The sequence below is a fragment of the Panulirus ornatus genome, chromosome 32 (genome assembly GCF_036320965.1).
Source record: "Panulirus ornatus isolate Po-2019 chromosome 32, ASM3632096v1, whole genome shotgun sequence".
Classification (NCBI taxonomy): domain Eukaryota; kingdom Metazoa; phylum Arthropoda; class Malacostraca; order Decapoda; family Palinuridae; genus Panulirus; species Panulirus ornatus.
The window spans coordinates 19,009,731-19,030,498 of NC_092255.1; the positions used below are offsets into that span (position 1 = coordinate 19,009,731).

The 20,768-nt window shown below is 37.1% G+C and overlaps 1 protein-coding gene across 3 annotated transcripts in view; it reads left to right on the forward strand.

The window, feature by feature from the left end:
- LOC139759112 (ras GTPase-activating-like protein IQGAP1) overlaps window positions 1–20,768 on the forward strand; it is a 424,460-nt gene that overhangs the window by 386,211 nt on the left and 17,481 nt on the right. For all 3 annotated transcript variants that reach the window (XM_071681072.1, XM_071681074.1, XM_071681073.1), the window contains exons 14-25: window positions 409–596; window positions 2,722–2,863; window positions 3,791–3,934; window positions 4,530–4,625; window positions 5,933–6,088; window positions 9,064–9,228; window positions 10,882–10,995; window positions 12,785–12,910; window positions 15,187–15,413; window positions 16,041–16,170; window positions 18,361–18,455; window positions 20,000–20,225. In XM_071681072.1, coding sequence (XP_071537173.1) covers window positions 409–596; window positions 2,722–2,863; window positions 3,791–3,934; window positions 4,530–4,625; window positions 5,933–6,088; window positions 9,064–9,228; window positions 10,882–10,995; window positions 12,785–12,910; window positions 15,187–15,413; window positions 16,041–16,170; window positions 18,361–18,455; window positions 20,000–20,225 — 1,809 coding nt within the window. The remainder of the gene's footprint in view (window positions 1–408; window positions 597–2,721; window positions 2,864–3,790; window positions 3,935–4,529; window positions 4,626–5,932; window positions 6,089–9,063; window positions 9,229–10,881; window positions 10,996–12,784; window positions 12,911–15,186; window positions 15,414–16,040; window positions 16,171–18,360; window positions 18,456–19,999; window positions 20,226–20,768) is intronic.

Consider the following 20,768-nt stretch of genomic DNA (forward strand, 5'->3'; position numbering starts at 1 on the left):
TGCAGACACTCAACACACACAGGTTATTGTTGCAGATATCAGTCTGAATAATAAAGATTACTTTTTCATCCCTCCAGCATGAGGAAATGCAATGGAAAAATTTGATTTGTTGGATTATTTGTGCAAGTAAAGCTAAAGATGGAAATATTTGGAGATTAGAATTATACATAAATGAAGAAGGTGTTGCACATCTCCCACCTGCATAGCAGATACTGTATCAAATGTATGTTATAGATTTGATAGGAAGAAGTATCTCTTAAAGATTAGGTTTATAGATGTTAATATTTTCATGCTGTCATATTTAAGCAATCAATATTTATAAAAAGATCATACATTTAGTTATTGATATAAGAACTGTTACAGTGTCGTTGTTATTCATAATGCTTTTCCTGTCAAAATTTGTTTCAGTTGCTTAGAACTACTAAATGTGAGATGTTGGGAGACAGTGCAGCTGAGCTGTGGTTAGAGGACATAGTGGAAGTTGTTGAAGCAGTACGAAGACATGCTGAAGAGGCATCCAAGATTGCATTCTTGTTGACAAAAGTTAACAAAGCTCTGGCATCTGGAAATGATACAGCCATAACTGAGGTCCTTAGGTAATGTGCTTTCTCCTTAGGTTAGAGCATTAGTTTCATTATGATCTAGAGATTTAGTCTCAGAACTAGATAAGTAAATCATATGTATATATATGTATACATGATGGAAAGGATCACAATTTTGCACGTGATCAAGATATTCCTATGAGTCCACGGGGAAAATGAAACACGAAAAGTTCCCAAGTGCACTTTCGTGTAATAATCACATCATCAGGGGAGACACAAGAGAGGAATATAACAGTCAGTTGATATACATCGAAGAGACGAAGCTAGGACGCCATTTGGTAAACATGTGATTGTCCAAAACATACAACGTTGTATGTTTTGGACAATCATATGTTTACCAAATGGCGTCCTAGCTTCGTCTCTTCGATGTATATCAACTGACTGTTATATTCCTCTCTTGTGTCTCCCCTGATGATGTGATTATTACACGAAAGTGCACTTGGGAACTTTTCGTGTTTCATTTTCCCCGTGGACTCATAGGAATATGTTTACATGTACAAGTGTATATATGTATATGGCTGTGTATGTATATTCGTATATGTATGTGTATGGACACACGTGTGTATGAGTGGATGGGTCTTTCTTCGTCTTTTTCCTGGCACTTCCTCACTGATGCGGGAAATGGTGATCAATTATTATAGAATGATAAATATGTCTATAGATATACATACATAGTGAAATCAGAACATGCTTTGCCTTCTCTTGATCATTTAGAACACTTGATAAGTTGGAGAAAGGTTTCATTGGAGAAGAAGGCTTCTCACCAACCACAACAGGTTCATCATCCTCAGGTAATTCAGGGGAAAGGATGGGTTCACCAGAGGACACTTCATTCATCTGTCACAAGCGAGGTGAATTAAAACCTACACCAGAATATAAACACAACCAGTGCCATCACCATGACTGCTTTAGTGAATTAAAGGCAAGCTGATTATATGAATATAGATAGATATTCATAGATGCATACAATCCATAGCCATTTGCAATAATGCTGATGAACCCTTAAGAAATATCATAGTTGTAATAAAGCTTTAAACTAGACTTGGGCAATAACTGCTTGATTGATTGCCCAGCTTTAACATGGCTTAGATCTGATCAAGGTTGATATGCTTTGCACATTGATCCCACGTTGATGTTGCTAAACATGATGAGATTTTTTTTCCACCCTAGTTAACTAACGCTACTTCCCTCAGTTATCACTGTAAATAGTATATAAGGTAAGGAATGGAGCAAGACACATTATGTAACGACAGCAGCTGCCAGATTTTGATAAACATGGTGATTGACAGCCTCGAGTCAGAGTGGGTGGCTGAACACCAAGTGCCTGTTCCTTATTATCAGCCACCCATGTGTCGTGTGAACATCACACACACACACACTAAAGATCTGGTCCTGTTTCACAACCTTTATTCCTGCATAATTTTACTACTTTTTCATTGATTTTACATGTAAACAGTTGTAGGTAATAGCTGATGGGCAGCCAGTGACTAGGGAGGTATATTACCTATACTACCAGCCTGGGTATCAGAAGAGTTAGTGATGGCTGCTTAGTGAGCCAGCACTACAGTAGTTGTCAGGCTGCACTCCTCTGACCCAGGTAGCTGTCTTTTCTTTCTGCCTCACCCACTTGTGGAATTCTGGCATTCTGTCCACAAACATACAGTCTCTCTTTTTTGTCAAAATAACACATGACAACACCTAACTCGCACTACTCATGCTTCGTAACTAGATGTTCTTGTGGTGAGCGCAATGTGCTAACCCTGCTTTTTGGTAAAATGTTAGGAGCAACAGATAGAAATTGTAGGTAGGAGCATTTGGTAGAAGTAGTCAGTAGGAACATTAGGTAGGAGCCTTTGCAAACATTGTGCTAGACTTTCCCTCTGCCAGTGGCCTGTTAAGGGTAAGGCACTAAAGGCTAAGAAGCAGTGCTGGAGTTCACTGGTAATGGAGACTGTTGCCATGGCCACCCCCCCTGGAGGAAGTTCCAGAGTGGAACAGGCATCAGATATCTAGATAGATAAATGCACTGAAATTCTTTTTTTCTCGAACTGCCCTTCCATAGTCTTAGTGAATTTTTCAGGTATATACTATAGCTCAATTGTATTTTTTTTCTACGCAGGTCTCCAGATTTATCACATTTTCGCATTAAAAGCACTCACATCTTGGGTGTCCTCACATTGCTGAGAAAAGTTTATTCTGAGAAGGAAACTGCTGACTCTAGGTGCCCATGGGTTCCATACATTTTAAATGATGGCTCTAAGGTTTGTATGACTGGATTCACATTGTTATGAAAGTGTGATCAGCTCTTTTCGTGTTTTTGGTCTGTCAGCTATGATGAAGGCTTTGCTGAATTCTTCCATGTATCTAAGTTTAAAAGCCCAGTGAATTACCTCCCAGCTAGATGATTCCAAATTGAATATTACATTTACTCATCAGCCACCTTATATTTTTACTGTATCCACCAATCCTAATTTCTTCTATCGAACTGTCAGATATATTCATCAGCCACTGAGTGACATCGTGATGATGATTGCCATTATCTATAACCTTTGTATTAGAATATGCAGATGAGCATTTTGCTCCTTTAAAGTTGAAAGTCTGTAGGCAGATTCTCGTGAACTCCCTATGAATTTAATGTGTGAAGAATTTGGCTCAAAGTATCTATTTAGGTTTATATACATAGCCATTAACTTTTTTTTTCTAAATAACCTGAACCTTTTAATGTAAGAATGAAAAATGCTATTGCTGAGATTGCTTTAAACATAAACTCATAGTTTAAGAAGTACATTTTGTTTGTTTCCCTAATTGGAAGGTTTTTGAGATCAAACTTTTTCACAATTGTTTATCGTTGTTCTCATATGTCTTTTTCTCTGCACTTTATTTGATAGAGGTACTGTAGTAGGAAGTAATAAGATAGTTGATTGATATCTCATTCTGTACCATGAATGGAATGAAGTCTCTCTCTCTCTCTATCTATCTATCTATCTATCTATCTATCTATCTATCTCCCCCCAAGGAAACTACAAAATGCTTTACTTTACAAAATCATATAATCTGTTTACTTAGTCTTTGTCATATATGTAAGTTCTTGTGCAGCATTTTTTTTTATGATTTTATGCCTAACAGTATATAAGGAATATCTTGATTTGATATGCAGTATTATCACATTAATTAAGTCAGTCCTGCAGGTGTTCTTGAACTTACAATTTGGTAAATACCAATGGGAGATGCCAGAGGAGGTGGTAATGGCCCACAGAAGCCGGTTTGTAACACAGTTGGACCTGGAGGAGGCTGTGTCATGTATCATCCATCAAGAAGCTCACAATAAGGAGGTTGGTGCATTGATCAGTTTGCAGTAGCTTTGAACTTTATTGTATGATATTTGGTAAATGAATACACCAAATCTGAAAGTGTCACCTGCAAATTATAGTGGTGAAAGCCTTACATAAGCTGAAGTGGTGCTTAGGGTAGATGGCATTGCAGGTTAGTTTCGTGAGAAAGGGGATGATTTTATTGTTAATGGATAAGTTGGGATTTTCAAAGTATATACAGCTCATGGTGAGGTGCCTGGAGATTGGCATAGTATCCTTCAATGCCACTGAAGGCATTGCCTTCAATTACCTGTATCTTTTTCTTATACATGTTTCATTTACTCATACACCATTTCACTTTTTCTCATGTTTTTGAGAGGCTGTACCATTTGAGAAGTTCAAAACATTACAACAGCCAGCTATATCTACATTTCTGGTTCATCAAAGCTCCATTTTCATTACTCAAAATATTCTCAAGAAGTTTATGTATCAGTTAAACTATAAAAGTGAAACAGAAACTACTTACATAAGGAGTTGCATTATTATGATAAATTCATTGGTTGAGTAAAAAGTTCACTTCAGTTAGTTATTATTTATGATACTCCTTCATGCTCAGGTGGATCAGATGATGATAAAACTTCAGGCAAGGGTACGAGGTTGGCTGATAAGGCAGCGGATACGGGAACAGAAAACTGCAGCAGTCACTATCCAGGTTAGAGGATATATATTGCTTTCTTAGTTTGATTATGAATGTAGTTAAAGAGTTGCTGAACAAGTGGTATGTATATATTTTTTCTTGATGAAAATTGCTCTTAACTTCTAGTAGCTTTACTCCCCCACCATAAATTTTTAACACCTTCCACAAAGCATCTTTATCAGCACTATCATACTCTTTCTCAGGATTCTTTAATACCTCATGCAATTCCTGCTCTTTCTCCAAGTATTTTTTCACATTGTTTCTTCAGAGCAAACACCTGATCCACACACCCTGTATGAAAGGCGCATTTTTCATTCCCAGTTTGATAGTCTGTTCATTATCACCTTCTTGATAACCACTTTCCCATACAACTTGCCACATACACTCTGCAAACATATACTTCTATAATTTGACAGTTTTTGTCCCCTTGCCTTCTTACATTGGTACTCTACGGGCATTCTACCATTCTTTACGCAACTCACTATGAGCCTTTACATGCGTTAATAGCCCTGTCTAACCAGTCAACAACACAGTCACCTTTCTTTAGAAATTCAGGTGCAATCTCATTCATTCCAGCCACCTTGCCATATTTCATCTTACACAAGACTTCCACCATCTCTTCTCTTTTCACCAAACATTTTGCCATGACTCGCTCACGTCGCCTACATTTCTGATACCTGACACCCCACATCTGTCACCCTGTCATGTAATACATTTAAGAGATTCGCAAAACTCTCACTTCATCTCCCTCCCCCATATTCTATCTCTACTTTGTTGAAATCTATCACAGATTAACCTGAAGTAGATAATTATGCAGTGCAGATGGCAGCAGAGAGGAATGATGTTATTCATCAATCAATACCTTCAGTGGGTGCCACATGCTAGCCCAGCTATTTTGGCAAAATTGTGTTGTAGGTCTCTCTTTCTCTCCCTTTTTGGAGTCTTTGGGAACTTTTCTTGTTTTATTACATTTTTCTTGTTTGATAGGTATATTTAAAAATAAGGTTGTCCAAAATTTACTTTCCTATTTTAGTAGCAATGTTTAAAGCAAAATTACATGATGGTTGATGGTTTGTGAATACGAATTTAAAGCATTGATATAGAAATATAAACATTTTAATGACAATAGATGAGATTTGAGGGGCAAGCATCAAGTGATGAATGAAGTAGAAGATATGATCAGTCTGAAAGGTCTTTGCGATATTCTTGGTGTGATACTTATGTGAGATTTTTCATACATTTATATTTTTATATGCTAGTAACTAATCACAGTCAGTCTGTCTAATATGTTTACTGTATCAGAGATGAATTGTTAATTTTAGGCTTGGTGGCGTATGATTCGAGCACGTCATGTTTTTACTTCATATTGCAAAGCACTGAAAATGTGGGAGCCATACATTATTGTTCTTCAGAGGGCAGTGCGGACTTGGTTACATCGCCGAAGAATAAAGAAAGCATCCTTGCACTTCTCTAAGCATGTATGTATTTTATCTTCCTTCAGTTTTTTCAGAAATTTACATGAGAACATTTTGACATTTTCAGTAACTGTCAGTGGTGAGGAAAGTGTATTTATGGTTATTGATAGTTTGGTTTTAGAATATCTTTTTGTTGAGGGTGGTTATCAAAACATAATGGAAAAGGGAAAAATTGGATTATCTCTTGATTATATATAGCAGCTATGTAGTTGTTCAAGCAGCTCTTTTTCTATTAGAGAAACTGGTGTAGAAGAAGAGAGTTAGAGGTTTCAGGAGGGAACTGTGTAAAGATTGTCATAAAATGAAAATTATGTTTTGATAAGTAGATGCTAAATGGTAAGCATGCTGACGAAGCAGTTTTTATGAGCACTTTTTAGCACGTTTTATTTTTACAGTTAAAGGATTAGAGGGAAAATACTAATGAGATAACTTTTTTCATCAATATATGATTATGTTTGAGACTTAAAGCGAGGTGGCGATGGGAATAAATAAAGGCGCACAGTGTGAATTGTGTGCATGGGTATATATGTATGTGTCTGTGTGTGTATATATATGTGTACATTGAGATGTATAGGTGTGTATATTTGCGTGTGTGGACATGTATGTATATACATGTGTATGGGGGTGGGTTGGGCCATTTCTTTCGTCTGTTTCCTTGCGCTACCTCGCAAACACGGGAGACAGCGACAAAGCAAAATAATATAATAATAATACATTTTAAACAACTTGTGAATTGTGAATTTTCAGGGTTGGAAAGGATAATGTGGTGGGATGTTAAGGGGTTAATGGTAGACAGAAGTATATGTTGGACATAGCATCTAATTGATATGAGCTGATCAAGATAATGAGTGACAAATATAGTCTGGAGTAGTCAGAAAAGAAGTAATATAGTTATGAAGTGGAAAAAGTGAGAGATAAGGATAGGAAGGAATTGAGAAGTTTTAGATGTTAATTTCATTCTTGTCACTTCTCAGAGGAAAAGGAAATAGGAGGAAGTGTTTAGAAATGACATACAATACAGTATTTTTACAAATGCCCTTTTATTAGCTTACTTGGCTCGAGGGCATGTCAGCTTTTTCATCACTTAGCATTCATTGTCAAGTATTGCTTAGATTTTTTACAGTTCGGTCTGGTCCTCTGAAACTATAGAGCCACTTTGAATCTAACTTGGCTAAGATGGTCCTTGGGTGGTTTTGAAGTTGTGTCTAATGATCTTGACTACCATCAGAGATGCTACCCTACGACATGGAAATTAGTGAATAAGTTTTTTTTTTTTTTTTTTTTTTTTTTTTTTTTTTTTTCCCGCGTTTGCGAGGTAGCGCAAGGAAACAGACGAAAGAAATGGCCCAACCCACCCCATACACATGTATATACATACGTCCACACACGCAAATATACATACCTACACAGCTTTCCATGGTTTACCCCAGACGCTTCACATGCCCTGATTCAATCCACTGACAGCACGTCAACCCCGGTATACCACATCGCTCTAATTCACTCTATTCCTTGCCCTCCTTTCACCCTCCTGCATGTTCAGGCCCCGATCACACAAAATCTTTTTCACTCCATCTTTCCACCTCCAATTTGGTCTCCCTCTTCTTGTTCCCTCCACCTCCGACACATATATCCTCTTGGTCAACCTTTCCTCACTCATTCTCTCCATGTGCCCAAACCATTTCAAAACACCCTCTTCTGCTCTCTCAACCACGCTCTTTTTATTTCCACACATCTCTCTTACCCTTACGTTACTTACTCAATCAAACCACCTCACACCACACATTGTCCTCAAACATCTCATTTCCAGCACATCCATCTTCCTGTGCACCACTCTATCCATAGCCCACGCCTCGCAACCATACAACATTGTTGGAACCACTATTCCCTCAAACATACCCATTTTTGCTTTCCGAGATAATGTTCTCGACTTCCACACATTCTTCAAGGCTCCCAGAATTTTCGCCCCCTCCCCCACCCTATGATCCACTTCCGCTTCCATGGTTCCATCCGCTGCCAGATCCACTCCCAGATATCTAAAACACTTCACTTCCTCCAGTTTTTCTCCATTCAAACTCACCTCCCAATTGAATAAGAATTAAGAATAAGTATAAGTATAAGAATAAGTATTAAGTATAAATCTCAGAACCATAGAGTCCATTTGAATCAAACTTATCAAAGATCATTTTTTTTCTTCTTTTTTTTCTTCTTTTTTTCTAGTGACCCTGACCACTATCCAAGAAGCTGGTGTTATGAGAAATAGAAAGTTCCTCAGATCACCAGAACTTGTCAGTATTAAAGATAGAATTGACTAAAATTTCAACTATATGTAAGGATTTATGAGGTGTTGAACATATATTTTTACATGATATGTACATTTTTTGTCATTTTTACTGGCGGCTATATGATATAGTTCTGTGTTGATGAAAATTCACACAACAAAGCTTGTTGAGTGATGCAGGGACATGTGAGCATCTAGTTTGGCTTATTCATACATTCAGTGGGTAAAAAGAGAATATAAGAAAAGTGCACTGAACACCAAAGTGAAAAAAGGGCACAGGAGTCAAGGATTACTTTGAAAGGAACATAATGCATTTTCAGTAAGGATCTTGAATTGAGGAGTAGTGGTATTTGACTGGTACTATTTTGAGAGATGAACCATACAGTTAAGAAAAGCATTAATGAATATAAGATGATGAATAAGAAGGCTCTGGTTTTGGTTTATTATACATGAAGGTAGAGAGGGGATGTAAGTAAGTAAGGCTATTCATCATCTGCTCTTGGTGCTACCTTACTAGTAAATGAGGGAAACAGCTAACAAGTATGAAATGAAGTATGAAAGAAATGTAAGGATACTGTTTTGTGTCCAACAGGAAAAGTGCAAAATGAAAAAGAAGGGAAAATGAGGGAATGGGAAGGTGTAGGAAGTAAATATCAGCTTATAGAGATGTATAGGGTAAAGAATTTCTTTTCTTCCATAGGAAAATCAAGTGGTTATGATTCAGAGAGTATGGCGAGCTTATAAGGCTCGTCAGGATCTACATTCTCTTACTCATCAAGATAATCCACCCTTATCTGTCATAAGAAAGTTCATTCACTTGCTTGATGTTTCTGCAGGGGATTTAGATGAAGAATTTCGACTGCAGGTAATGTTTTTTCATTTATGCTTAAAACTGTTTTTTTATTGCTCTTTTTCTCGTGTTGCCTTGTGTTACACTTCCAAAGGGTTGCTAGATTAAACTTAGGGTCTTACTCTATATCTTTTCACTGAAACCTCTTTCCACTTTGATATAAGATATATACATATAGTTTTATATTGATGAGAGTATAAGATGTTTCACATCCTTGAAAATATAAGGTTCTCAGTGGCACATTTATATATATCAAAATGAAGCTAGTGTATTGTATGTTTTAACAGCATTTCAAAACCCCTTAAATCAGTTGATCAAAGCAAAAGAATAAACCACTAACAAGCTTACCAAAATACATTTTTATCTCCCTCGTGAATGATGTCAACACAAATGCCATAAACAAAGTAAACACCCTCAGAAGACTTACTGGCACCAGTATGGAATATACCAGAAAGATATTAAACAAAAATATGCAAGAATCCTACAAGAATGATAGATAGACTGTTCATTATACTCCCAGAAGAAATAAGAGACATGAATGGAACAGCTACTGAAACATTGGATTGAAAAGTTGATATTTAGTTCGTTATTCCCAGGTAAAGCTAATGTCAATAATTAGATAATGAGCTTAGCAGCAGAAACAATGTTTTGAAGCTAGCTATGTGATGAGTGCTACATAATCCTGCCTTTTGGCAAAAACTTGTTATACATATCTGTAAGGAGAAACCTCTGGTTCCAGCTTCCCTGTGTCCCACTCCCTGGTATTTCTTACATATGGTGCTCATGGAAAAAGAGATGTCGATAAAAGTGGAAAAAAAAAAAAAAGGAAACTCAAAGACTGTGCTGACAATAGCAAACACAGAGTAATGATTATCTGGCAAGCACTAGTGATGCCAGAATATGTACAGTGCTTTGTATGATGTCCATGAAGAAAATTTGTTTCTTGAAAAACTTTTGAAATTGGTACACTTTACAGCAATAGCAATTGATCACTATAAGGGAATGTTTGCTAGCCACTAGTTGCATCCCTGCTGGAGCCAGTTTTGTGTGTTATAGTGTGCATATAAATGGAACATTTACTTAGTATATTGTGTTTTATTTCCTTCTAAGAAAGCAGCAAGTGAGTCTTAACGCTTTTAAAAAGATGGGACTGAAGAGCATCAGATGTAGGGGTAGAATGGTGTTTTGATGCTGATCGACATAGTATTTATGTGATGAGAGCCTCCACATTCTATACCAATTCCAGAGCAACTTCCTATATAAATTATTCTTTGCAGCATTATTTTACTTCTGTATGTTGTTTTAAGTATTCATCATTATTTACCTGCATTATGCTCTATATTTTTTGGCATTCTATAAAAAGATATATATACAAAATAGGTTGAAAAATCTCTCCCAAGGGTGTAACTCCCCATTATCCTGTTCAGCTTAGTGGTGGTAAGTGATCTGTTATCTGGTCTTTCTCTTAAGTTGTGATTTCCTAGGAATGCATCCTAAGCACTGACTGATGATCATATGTAAGACTGACTATGATAAGGTGTACGTAGGTGATGGTTTTGTGTGATATGTTTGTACAGATAACATTTTTATTTATTGAGGTCTTATAAAACATTTTACCTAGTAGTAGAGATACCTAAAGCCTACTCTCTTACATGATTTATTTTCCAGCGTGTGAAAAGTGATATGGTGAAGACAATCCGACACACACACCAACTGGAAACTAAGGTAGACGAGCTAGACGTCAAGATTGGTTTGCTGGTTCACAATCGGATTACACTACAGGTTAGAGGTTATGAACTCTTAAATTTTATGGTTAGAACAGAGGTACAGTTCTTCATTAAGTTGATTATTACTTTCTTTTTTTCCAAATAGCAGGGTGGTGCCAGGGACAGACAAAGAACAGCCTCACTCACTTGCATCCATTTTCTAACGTGCCATGTATAATGCACTGAATCCAGAGCCTTTTATCCACTGCCAAGCCCCATAGACCTTTCTGTGGTTTACCCTGACAGCATCATTTCCCTGTTTCAGTCCATTGAAAGCACATCATCTTACATATACCATATCACTCCAATTTGGTTTGTGCCATGCATGCTTCATGTCTATCTGCATTTTCTAGTACCAGTCATTCAAAGCATCTTTCACCCTAGCATTCACCCTCCTTAGTATTCCCTCCACATCCAACATTTATACATTCTTAATCAGCCTCTTCACTCATACTCAACTTATGTCCAGTCCATTTCAGCACAGCTTCTTCAGCTCTCTCATTCAAACTTTTCTTACTTCCATAATTCTTCCATGAATTATCATTTTTACTCCATCATCCATCTGTACAATACATATTACCCCCAGAAGTTTTATTTCCAATGCATCCAACCTTTTCCATATTTTTCATGTAGGGCCTATGCTTTGCATGTATGCAACACTGGAGACTGCTTTACCACCAAACATGCCCAACTTTGAAATCACAGACTTTGAGGCCTCTACACATCCTTCAGTGCACCCATGACCTCATTTACCTCATAAATCCACCCTTTGGTGTACTTGAACCTCCATGCTCCATCCACTGCCATGTCCACTCCCATGTATCTAAAACACTCCAACCAGCCTGTCTCTTTTCCCTGATGATATGCTTACTTTTATTCACATAAATTCATGACTTTCTCCTTTCACATACACTCAGAAACTAGCTTCTGCTGTTTCCCACTTGAATATGCTACCAGGTTCATGTCATCAGCAAACTGCAATTAATTGGCTCACCTCCCAAGCCTTCCACCTCTGACAGCCTGTAGACCTGCTTATTTCTCAAAGACCTTTGCATTCACATCCCTCACCACCCCATCCATAAGTAGATTAAAGAGCCATAGTGACATTACACACCCTGACACAGACCCACCTTACCTAGAGCCACTCATCTCCCTCTCTTCCTACTCGCACACATGCCATAATCTCGATAAGTATGCTTCTCCCTTTAGTATCTTTCCTCCCACACCATATATTCTAAACGGTTGCCTAAAAGTATGTCTATCAACTCATTTGCCTACTCCAGATCCATAAATGCTGCATGCAGATTTTTCTGTTTCTCTAGGTATTTCTCACATAAATCTTTACTTGCATGCACCTGATCCACACATCTTTTACTTTACCTGAAGCTACATTGTTCTTCCTAAGTTTTATATTCTGTGCACGCCACCACCCTGTCATACAATTTAACAAGTAAACTTGAGTTTATACTTCAATAAGTTGAGCATTTACTTATGTTCCCCTTGCCCTTTTAAACTAACACTACACAAACATTCAGCCAATCTTCAAACACCTCACCTTGAGTTGTACAATCAGTAAAGATCCTAACTAACCAGTCCCTCTCCCTTTTCATGAAATTCAATTGCAGTCCTATCCACCCCAGCCACTTTTCGACACCTCATTCTACACAGGGTATTCGCCACCTCTTTCATGTCATCAAACTACATTTCATATATATATCATTTGAACAATTTTGCTTGTAGAAATAGAAATAGGTAAGGATATGCGTGAAATTTTTTTCTTGTGTTTGATAATGATATCTTTACAGGATATCCTTCCAGCGGACAAGGAAAACATGAATCCTAATATTCAAGAGTCCAAGTCAAGAAAGGGCAAAAAAGGGTCCAAAGATACATTGAAATATGGCTCACTTCGAACTCAAAGAGGACTAAAGGTATGGAAGGATGACACTGTTTTTGAATATTCAGATTTAGTTCAAAAAAATCTCTCTCAAGACTTGAATAATGGACAAAAGTCCACATCAAGGCTGGGCCTTGATCAAAATATGGAGAGAATTATGAACAGGGAAAAAGAAAAGACAGGGGAAAATATATACAAATTTTGGAGGAAATGAAAAGCCAGTCTTTTAAGATGTGCCAGGTCATAGTTATGGGAAAGACATGAGAAAGTGGAGAGTTCCAAAGCTTTGAGATGTTGGGGAAGAAACGGTTATCAAAACTGCCCCCCACGTGAGCTTTTGCCAGCCTTTTTGTATCATTTGTTTCTGTAGTTCTTAAATACTTTTGACCTCTTTGCATGCATTAATGCTACATTTTTATTATATACTTTTTCACCATTTCTCACTGCAGCAAGTTAATGCTGGGAATAGCTAGGGAATGGCCATATTTGCTTACATCCACTCTCTAACTCTCATATGAAATGCACCATAACCAGAACCCACTATCTGCATTCAGGGCCACATAACATTCCATGATTTCCTTTTTACTTTGGAGAAAAGAAAGAACAATGCCAGATTTTACATGATTACATTGTGATTAGCCTCTCTCTCTCTCTCTCTCTCTCTCTCTCTCTCTCTCTCTCTCTCTTGTCATCATCCTGAGATTTTTAGAAACAGTATAATCTTTTTGCTGTAACATTACTACTATTATTTTTTCTTTCATGTTTTTGTCCTGTACTAGCTAGGTACCACCAGGAACGAATTACTAGGCCTTAGGAGAAATATTCTTACCAAGCTCTTTCCTCAATTTTGCACTGGAAATTGATAATTCTGGAGGGGAGGATTGCCACCCTTTACAACACATGGGAAACACATAGGTAATGTTCTTTCTCCCCTTTTCCTGAGGTTAAATATCACAATTGCAGTAGTAGAATGTTATAGCTTCATATGTAGATTCATGAGGCAATTTGCTAAGGATTGTGTACATGGTATTCTTTTCCAGACATGTCAGGCCACATGTTATGAACTTACTCCTTCATGAGAATAATGTTGCTGTCACCATCACATTTGTCTTTATGCCCCATCAGTTCCTTGGTAGACATCCCTTTTGAAAAGCAACATCTTTTACTGTGGGAAGTGTTGCTAGACCAGAATTTCTCCAGTTAGCCTCAGATGAAAATGTCTACAACCAGCCTGACCTGGTACTCCTCATTCTTTAAGTAATCCAGAATGTAAAAATAAAAAGCTTTTCATCATAAAGACCCACAGAAGAATTTTTAAGACACCTAGCACCTGTTTGCACTATGTGCATTGGTCATTTCTGCCTATGGGGTAGATAAGGCAAAGATGCATTAGAACCCACAGCACTACCTCCTGATTTAGGAAGTTTATTTATTGATATTCCTTGCAGGGAATGTTTTCCTGGAGGAAAACTTACGTATTCCATCAACAGCAGCAACCAACTAATTCAGAAATCAACAATTTTAGCATGATGTGCAAATTAAGGGGCAAAAAAAAATTTAGAATTGGGTAACAGATTTCCTTGTACATCGGTGACACTTCTGATCTGCCATCTTTCAAGAAAAAAAAAAACATATCTGAGTTATGACAAACCAACCAACTTCTGAGCTTTCAATAGTGATCATAATCCAAATCTTGTAGTGAGTTGAACTGTGGACTGACATGGAGAACTCGTCATATATTTGAGTTTTGTTCTGAATCGGACATAATTTGCAGGCATTCAGTGATGAGTATATATTGACAAGCTTTTGGGAAAAGTTACTCACATTTGTCTATGTGAAACCGTGTATCATTTGTGATTAGGGAGCCATAATTCTTCATGAGCAATCTTTAATGTGTCTTTCTCTGTGAATTCCATCCTCTGCGTTTTCATAATGTCATAATGCAGTCGCTATCCTTATATTTTTAATTTGTTCTTACTTTGTCATTTTCAGTTTATTTATTATTCAGCATACAGTTTACAGTAACATTCTCACCTCAATTATTTTCCCTTTGCAGTTTTGTGTATGATTTTCAAAATATTACATGTAAGGTGAATGGTATTAAAAAGGGAAAACATACAGTAAGATAAAGAAGATAGTAAAAAGATATTTTGCATGGAATGTGATGGTACATAGTAAGTGTATATTATATTCAGGAATTCCCATTGTAAGAAGTCAGAAATGGGACTATAGATATTTGTATCATATGTGATATACTTTGTTACGTCTAGAATGCTTATGAATATTACAGTTGATTTTCCTTATGGTTAGGCACTGAAGAAGGAATCAAGAGAGAAGCTCCTCAGCTACCAGCATCTTTTTTACCTACTGCAGACACAGCCTCATTACCTAGCCACCCTCATATTTGCCATTCCACCAGGCAAGACTACCAAGTTCATAGAGAATGTCATCTTCACTCTGTACAACTATGGGGCTAATGATCGAGATAATTATTTGTTGTTAAAGTTGTTCAAGACAGCTCTGGAAGAAGAGATAAGGTAGGTTGAATAGTTATGAATACATATATTAGGCACTTGTAAGTATCTTTGGATCAGTATATAGAGATATTCAGCAAAATCTAATTGTCGGTAGGTAGGAAGGTACTCCCTTCTCTTTGTTCTTTTGCGCTTTTTGTTCTTTTTCTTTCTCTCTTCCTTCCTCTTTCCCTTTTTTTTCCTCTCTCTCTTTTACTGTACCATTTCAATTCTAGGTTTTAGAAAGTTAAGGGCAGTTTGCCCCATTTCACTCAAAGCTAACCACATTAAAAATCTGAACCCTGTTAAATTACACTGCCTTTCAAGGGTGTATTTTATTCTATATCTTCCATTATATCATGCATTCTGCTGGAAGATAAATGAACTCTAAGGGCTTACTGCAGATAGGAAAAATTATAAGAATCCATTGGTATATGCTTCACCCAATATCTTTTGGGGTGTGATTGTGTAGAGATAGTAAGTTAGCTGAGGAATGTTTTGCACATGCCTGCTTCTTTAGAATATAGGGCATGCTATGCTTGACGTATTAGTATTTTTTTACGCTAAATTTGGAATGAGTTGCTTGGTACTTTTTCAGATAAGTACCTACCATATATAATTTGACAAATTAAAACATTCCTTTTTTTTCAGATGCAAAGTACTTCGCCTCAGTGACATAGTATCAGGCAACCCCTTGGTGGTAAAGATGATTGTATCCTTTAACAGGAAGAGGGCAGGACAAGCTTCATTGAGGGACATGCTAGGACCACTCATCCACAAGGTAAGAATTAATATTTGCAGTATTTACAAGCTATCAAAAGTGTCTTTTCTTTTTTCCCCCACATAGCAAGGTAGTGCCAGGAACAAATGAAGAATGGCCTCATTGCTCACATCCATATATAATGCAGTGAAACTTTGCTACACTTCATCGTATGCAAAGCTTTCATTACCCATTCTCTTTTTACCAAGCCACTTACCATAGCTCTTGGTTCACATACCTCCACATCTCGAAGACCTCATGTCTGCCACCCAAATATTCAACACATTCAGTTGTCCTTCAAAATACTTACTCCATCTCTACACCTCAACTTTACCTGTTGCCACTTCCCCATCTGCTCCTTGCACTTATGCATATACATTATGTTGGCAAGTTTCCAGGTGTTAAGGATTTTGTTTTAAAGCCAGAATTGGTTGAAGACATCTGTAAGTGCTTGGAAGGAAATGGGTCAAAAGTTTGATACACTGTCAGCACCTGTAGCTGGAGAATTTTTTGTTTTACTTGCATTTATTGTATCAGGATTTAAGGGTGGGTGTACAGTTGTTTTTAGATGGATTCTGTGTATGTTCTTCATGACTTTACTGTTTAGGGTGAGGTTGGTTTGTGGCTGATTTTTGAGTTGTGTCTCAAGTATGTTTGCATGTCACTGGAATGGGTCAGTAGTGTGATTGGGGGTGCATCGGTGCAGCAAGTGTGCATTTTGTTTAATGTGCACCAGAAATGGTTCATTTTGCTGGGGAAGGAGTGCCAGGTTTTAGTTTGTCTTCAGTGATGAGGTTGGTGATAGTGTATTTTTTTTGGTGTGTACTTATTCTATGAATTTATACAGATGGTGAGTGGTTTTGTTTTATTAGGTGTGTAAAGTGTGGGTAGAAGTTTTGGTTATATTATTTTCTATATCCTTGAGGGATGTGGTTTTTGCTAGCATGGTTGGAGATATGAGGTGTGACACAGCTTGATTTAAGGATGGGGAATCATCTACACTGAAATTTCAGAGCTTTGTTCCCATTTATTGTGTGAAGGCCGGCCAGTCTACTTTTGTGTAGTTCTCGAAGTCCTTGAGTTTCTTTTTTTGTTAAGATTAAACTATACCAAGTATGTGTATCATATAAGTGTATCTTTCTGTACACTCATGGTGTATCCAAGTACAGATATTTAGGATGTGCAATATAATATGTAATTTTTGATACATTGTCAAAGTGTGTTGTCCATATCATCGGTGAAATTAACTTATAGAAATTAAAATAGAATAGCAAATTCATCACACTGACATTACTAGTTTTAAGAGAACTTTGTTTCTGAGTGGGGTAGGTAGTAGTTCGTAGGCAACTAGTGACAAGGGAGGTATATTACGAGTACTACCTGCCTGGGTATTGGGAAGGTTAGTCTCAGCTACGTAGTGAGCCAGCACTTCAGTGGTTGTCAAGTTGCACTCCTCTGACCCAGGTAGCTGTCTTTTTTGTCTGCCTCTCCCACATGTTTATCTACTGGCATTCTGTTCACAGACATATAATCTCTGCGCAAACACGGCACTAGACTTGCCTTCTGCCATTAGCCTGTTAAGGGTGAGATACTAAAGGCTAAGAAGCAGCACTGGGGTTCATTAGTTACGGAGATTCTATTGCTATGAACACTCCCTTGAGAAGGCTCCAGAAGGGAACATGCATCAGAGATACAGATCAATAGCAGAGATTGGATGGGCTAGGCAGAGTGTTTGGATGGGTAAGTGGTCAGAGAACAGGTTGTTAAGCATGTTCCAGGCAGTCCATGTGTTTAGGGTTGGTGAGCAGAAGGTATTTTCTAGGAGGTTGGTTGCTGGAGGTGGTTGATTGGGACCCTGGTTTGCAGGTTGCATAAGTTGAGGATACTGAAAGGTTGCAGTTAGTTTACGAATAGTTCAATTGGTATGGTGGGTATTGAATTAGCCACAGAGATAACTTCTGAGTATGCTGGTCAGGTGTCGTAATTGAGGAATATATCATGAGGGACATGTGGAGGAGGTAGGTATATAGGCATTAATTATGTTGTTAGAACTTTGATGTTTTATTCTTACAGACTACATTTTTAAGGTGACCCTTAAGTGGCATGAATTCACATATGAAAGAGAGAAAACTGAGTTCACTGATTTTAAGAAATTTTCAATCTTGGAAAGAATCGTGCTTCTTTATAAAATAAGCTAATTTCCTCTTTCAGGTTTTAAGTGACAACAATATGCAGATTAACACCAACCCAGTGGAAATATACAAGACTTGGGTTAACCAACTGGAGATGCACTCAGGACAAGCCAGGTGAGATAAATGATGTGGGTTGGTGAAATGTGATCCTGTAAATCCTTTCAATTATGATATATTATGAGAGTTACATATTAATCAGACATTAATGCACATGAAATAGATAAATTTGGCACCAGTGATTGATGAAGGAAAATGATTTTAGTGCTGTGATTATTAGGAAACTAAACTTATGGTAATAGGTTGATAGTTAAGAGGGAGAGAGAATGAGGATTAACAGTTTTTACTATACAAAAATGAAGAAAATTTGAGGACTTTTTGTAATGGATCAGTATAATTACATTTTTCTGGTAGGTAATCTTTGCCGCCTAGAAAATTATATTATACCCATCACTCTATCCCCATCTCCATGGGGTGGATCAGGTACAAACATCCTCTCAACTTTAGAGCCATACATGCTAATTGAGCTTGATAAATCCTCACCATCATTTACGTAGGTGTTTGTGATTGTGCTTTAACGTAGACTGTGAATTATTCAGTAAGCCCTAGAAAATCAAAAGAGGAACTCAGTACATCAAGAGAAAGCAGAAGAAAAACTCATAATGTTATCTTTGATTGTATTTAAATGTTGCAAAATAGCAGCTTATTGGTTCAGTTATATCCTTTGCATTTCTTCAAATCTATATGTTCTTTTATATTGCAGGTGGAAGAATGATATTCTTGATAACTGTCAGATTAAAAGAGGGTCAGAATATCATTAACACTTATCAGCTTGTTGCTGTTGCTTTTGTGAGCATTTGAGTTAAGCCTCTGTGAACTGAACTTTCGACATGTATCTGACCACAGCTTTCCTTATCTTTGTGAGGAGACCAACCATTGATAGCATCTTTCCTTTACAGTACAGCCATGGAATGCTTTTCCATCTTTTGCCTTTAGGGTTTCCTGTATTTATCTACCTCTAATTGTCAAATCTACAAATGCCTGAGGAGCTCGAATTAAGTTTTCGTACATTCTTTTCTCTCATCCTACAATCATACTTTTCATTCAAGATGACCAAAATTGAGTAATGCTTTTGCCTGTACCATGTTGACTGATAAGATGAAAAATGGTTCTCTACATCTACCTTTAATTGCACAGATCAGCAGTGCATCTTATTCTAAATTGACTTAAAATTACTTCTCCATTCTGAATTTAAAGAGGAAGAGATTATGACATGCTATTCGGTTGAAAGTGAGTGCTTGTTCAGTGAGTCACCTTAAAATCTGTACAAGCTTTCCAGTAGAGGAAAGTTACAATGAGAGTTGTAAGACCATTATCACAACAAACTGGTTAGTCAACTTGCCCCCTGACTAGCTTTTTGATTGCTAGTCATTGGGAGTGTGGCTTGCACTTTTCTGTGGTAGTTAGGTATTTGCCAGATAGTTGTGCAGCTGGTATTTCCAATTTATTGCTGTAACATCCATTTTCATTGCTCATTTCATATTTGAAAAAAAAAAAAATGAGAAGTAGGGAAAAAGTGAAAAGTAGAGTTATGGGTGTAGATTAACATCCGTGAATTGCAAAGTGTACAATTCACTAATCTTTGGGAATCCCTTTTGCAGTGGCCTACCTTATGCAGTAAATGAGGAACAAGCATTGCAGTATGCTGAGGTTCAGAAGAGACTAGCACAGGCTATTACCAAACTGAAGGAAGTCACATTATCATTTTGTCAGCAGATAACTACTAGCAGAGACCTAATACCATATGCAATGCTATACATGGCACGTGTTATGAGGTGTGCACTTCAGCGGCGTTTCCCACATGTGCCTGAAAAAGAGATATTAAAGGTGAGAAAGTTAAGGTAGTTTAGACTTTAATGTTGGGATTTTACATGATTTTTGTGTCCTGTTGTATATAAGACATCTTATTGCAGTATGTCATAGTGATGCACATTATCTAGTATTTGGTGATTACCAAGAGGAAAAATTAGTGACTTTTATCTTCCTTCATGGTGTAATAACATGAAATTGCACTTGAAATTTAATGTGTTTCATTTTCCTAATGGTTATCAGCAAACATAAGGCTCCATACTGTTATCCTATCCAAACATCTGTGTTTTTCATCATACACTTAGTTCAATAAAACAAAGACAGAAACCTTCGTATTTCAAACTGAGTATTTTTAACTAACGAGGAATTGTATTTGTAATTTATAGTTATACAAACACTTTTTGTTATCAAAAGAATTTTTACATAAATTTTCAGGAGTTCGTGAAGACTTAATCAGTTATAGTAATAGTGGTTTTAGTGTGTACCTTCATATGTACATTAGAGCACATACTTTTTCCCCTTTGAGATGTTAGAATTACATTTAAGATTAATAGAAATACT